This window comes from Castanea sativa, chromosome 10 (assembly GCF_040712315.1).
Source record: "Castanea sativa cultivar Marrone di Chiusa Pesio chromosome 10, ASM4071231v1".
Classification (NCBI taxonomy): Eukaryota; Viridiplantae; Streptophyta; class Magnoliopsida; order Fagales; family Fagaceae; genus Castanea; species Castanea sativa.
The window spans coordinates 20,210,770-20,212,182 of NC_134022.1; the positions used below are offsets into that span (position 1 = coordinate 20,210,770).

General features: G+C 43.5%; 1 protein-coding gene across 1 annotated transcript; it reads right to left on the minus strand.

The window, feature by feature from the left end:
* Positions 1 to 728: 728 nt before the first annotated feature.
* Positions 729 to 1,124, minus strand: LOC142612187 (uncharacterized). Its single transcript, XM_075784302.1, has one exon. It carries the CDS (start codon positions 1,122 to 1,124, stop codon positions 729 to 731), a length of 396 nt encoding a protein of 131 aa, XP_075640417.1.
* Positions 1,125 to 1,413: the final 289 nt, after the last annotated feature.

Sequence of the window (1,413 nt, forward strand, 5' to 3'; positions counted from 1 at the left end):
TGGATCCAGTCGCTCCTGATGCTTCTGCGTCCTAATTTCCCCCTCTTCTATATTTAATTTTTTTGTAAGATTATTTGTCAGACAGGAATTGATGCCCCCCTTTCTTGGGTTTTTATGTAGGAACATTTACCCTTTTAGGTTATATCTACTATTTTTCTCTGTTGCCTATGCTTATATTTTGTTTTCGTTATATCCATGCATGCCATCGTCGTGTTGGTATCATTAATCTTTTATTCTACCTGTAGGCAGAACTTGATAATAAAAGAGATGTTTTAAACTAGGTATCCACAGCCGTCCGTCCACCCGTAGGTAGGACTTAGGATAATATTTAGGACAAGGTACCCGTTGGTATCCTTGGTCGTCCGTCCCCCCCTAGGTAGGACTTAGGAAAGTTTTTTAAGACCAAGTACCCGTCAGTATCCTTGGTTGTCCGTCCACCATGTAGGTAGGACATAGGAAAGTTTTTAAGACCAGGTACTCGTTGGTATCCTTGGTCGCCTGTCCACCCCGTAGGTAGGATTTAGAGTGATTTGGATAATCCACTGAGGGTAGTGAATAGAGCAACGTTTTTGATAATGCATCCAATTTTTATTAATAAAAGAAACTTAAAATCCTTAAGGTCTTAACATCTTTTGATATGCAACTTTCAAACGAAAAAATAACAAAAAAGTGATAAAATAAGCTATATGTGATTGCTACTAGGAGTACTTCCTCAAGTGCTCGGTGTTCTAGGGGTGATGGAGTTTCTGGCCGTCGGGGGTTTCTAGGTAGTAGGTCGCCTTTCTACGGCAATTGATGATCTTATAAGGTTCCTCCCAATTGGGGCCTAGCTTACCCTGTGAGGGATATCTGTTGGCCATCATTACCTTTCTTAGGACTAGGTCCCTAACTTGGAAGTGACGAGGCCTAACCTTGGTGTTGTAGTGCTTTGCCATCAGATCCTTATAACGAGCCATCCTTTGTTCTGACGTTGCTCTGACTTCGTCAAGGAGGTCTAACTGTAGGCGCATCCCTTCCTCATTCTTTTCTTCATTATGGTGGGACATTCGATAGGTGTTCAGTCCAACTTCTACTAGGATGATGGCTTCGTGTTCGTATGCGAGGCGGAAGGGTGTCTCGCTCATAGGTGTGTGAGTCGGTGTCCTATACACCTACAAGATGCTGGGTAGCTTATCTGGCCATATACCCTTTGCCCTCTCAAGCCGAGTCTTGATCATCTTGAGCAGGGATTGGTTTGTGACTTCAACTTGCCTGTTGGCTTGGGGGTGAGCGGGAGAGGAGTAGTGGTTTTTGGTCCTTAACTGTTGGCAAAAGTCCTTGAATGCGTCGTTGTCGAATTGCTTTCCATTGTCAGAGATGAGGACCCTTGGGATCTTGAAGTGACAAATGATGCTATTCCAAATGAAACTCCGA

Coding starts and splice junctions, on each gene's coding strand:
- LOC142612187 (XM_075784302.1), bottom strand. CDS start 1,124: ATGAGCGAGACACCCTTCCGCCTCGCATACGAACACGAAGCCATCATC.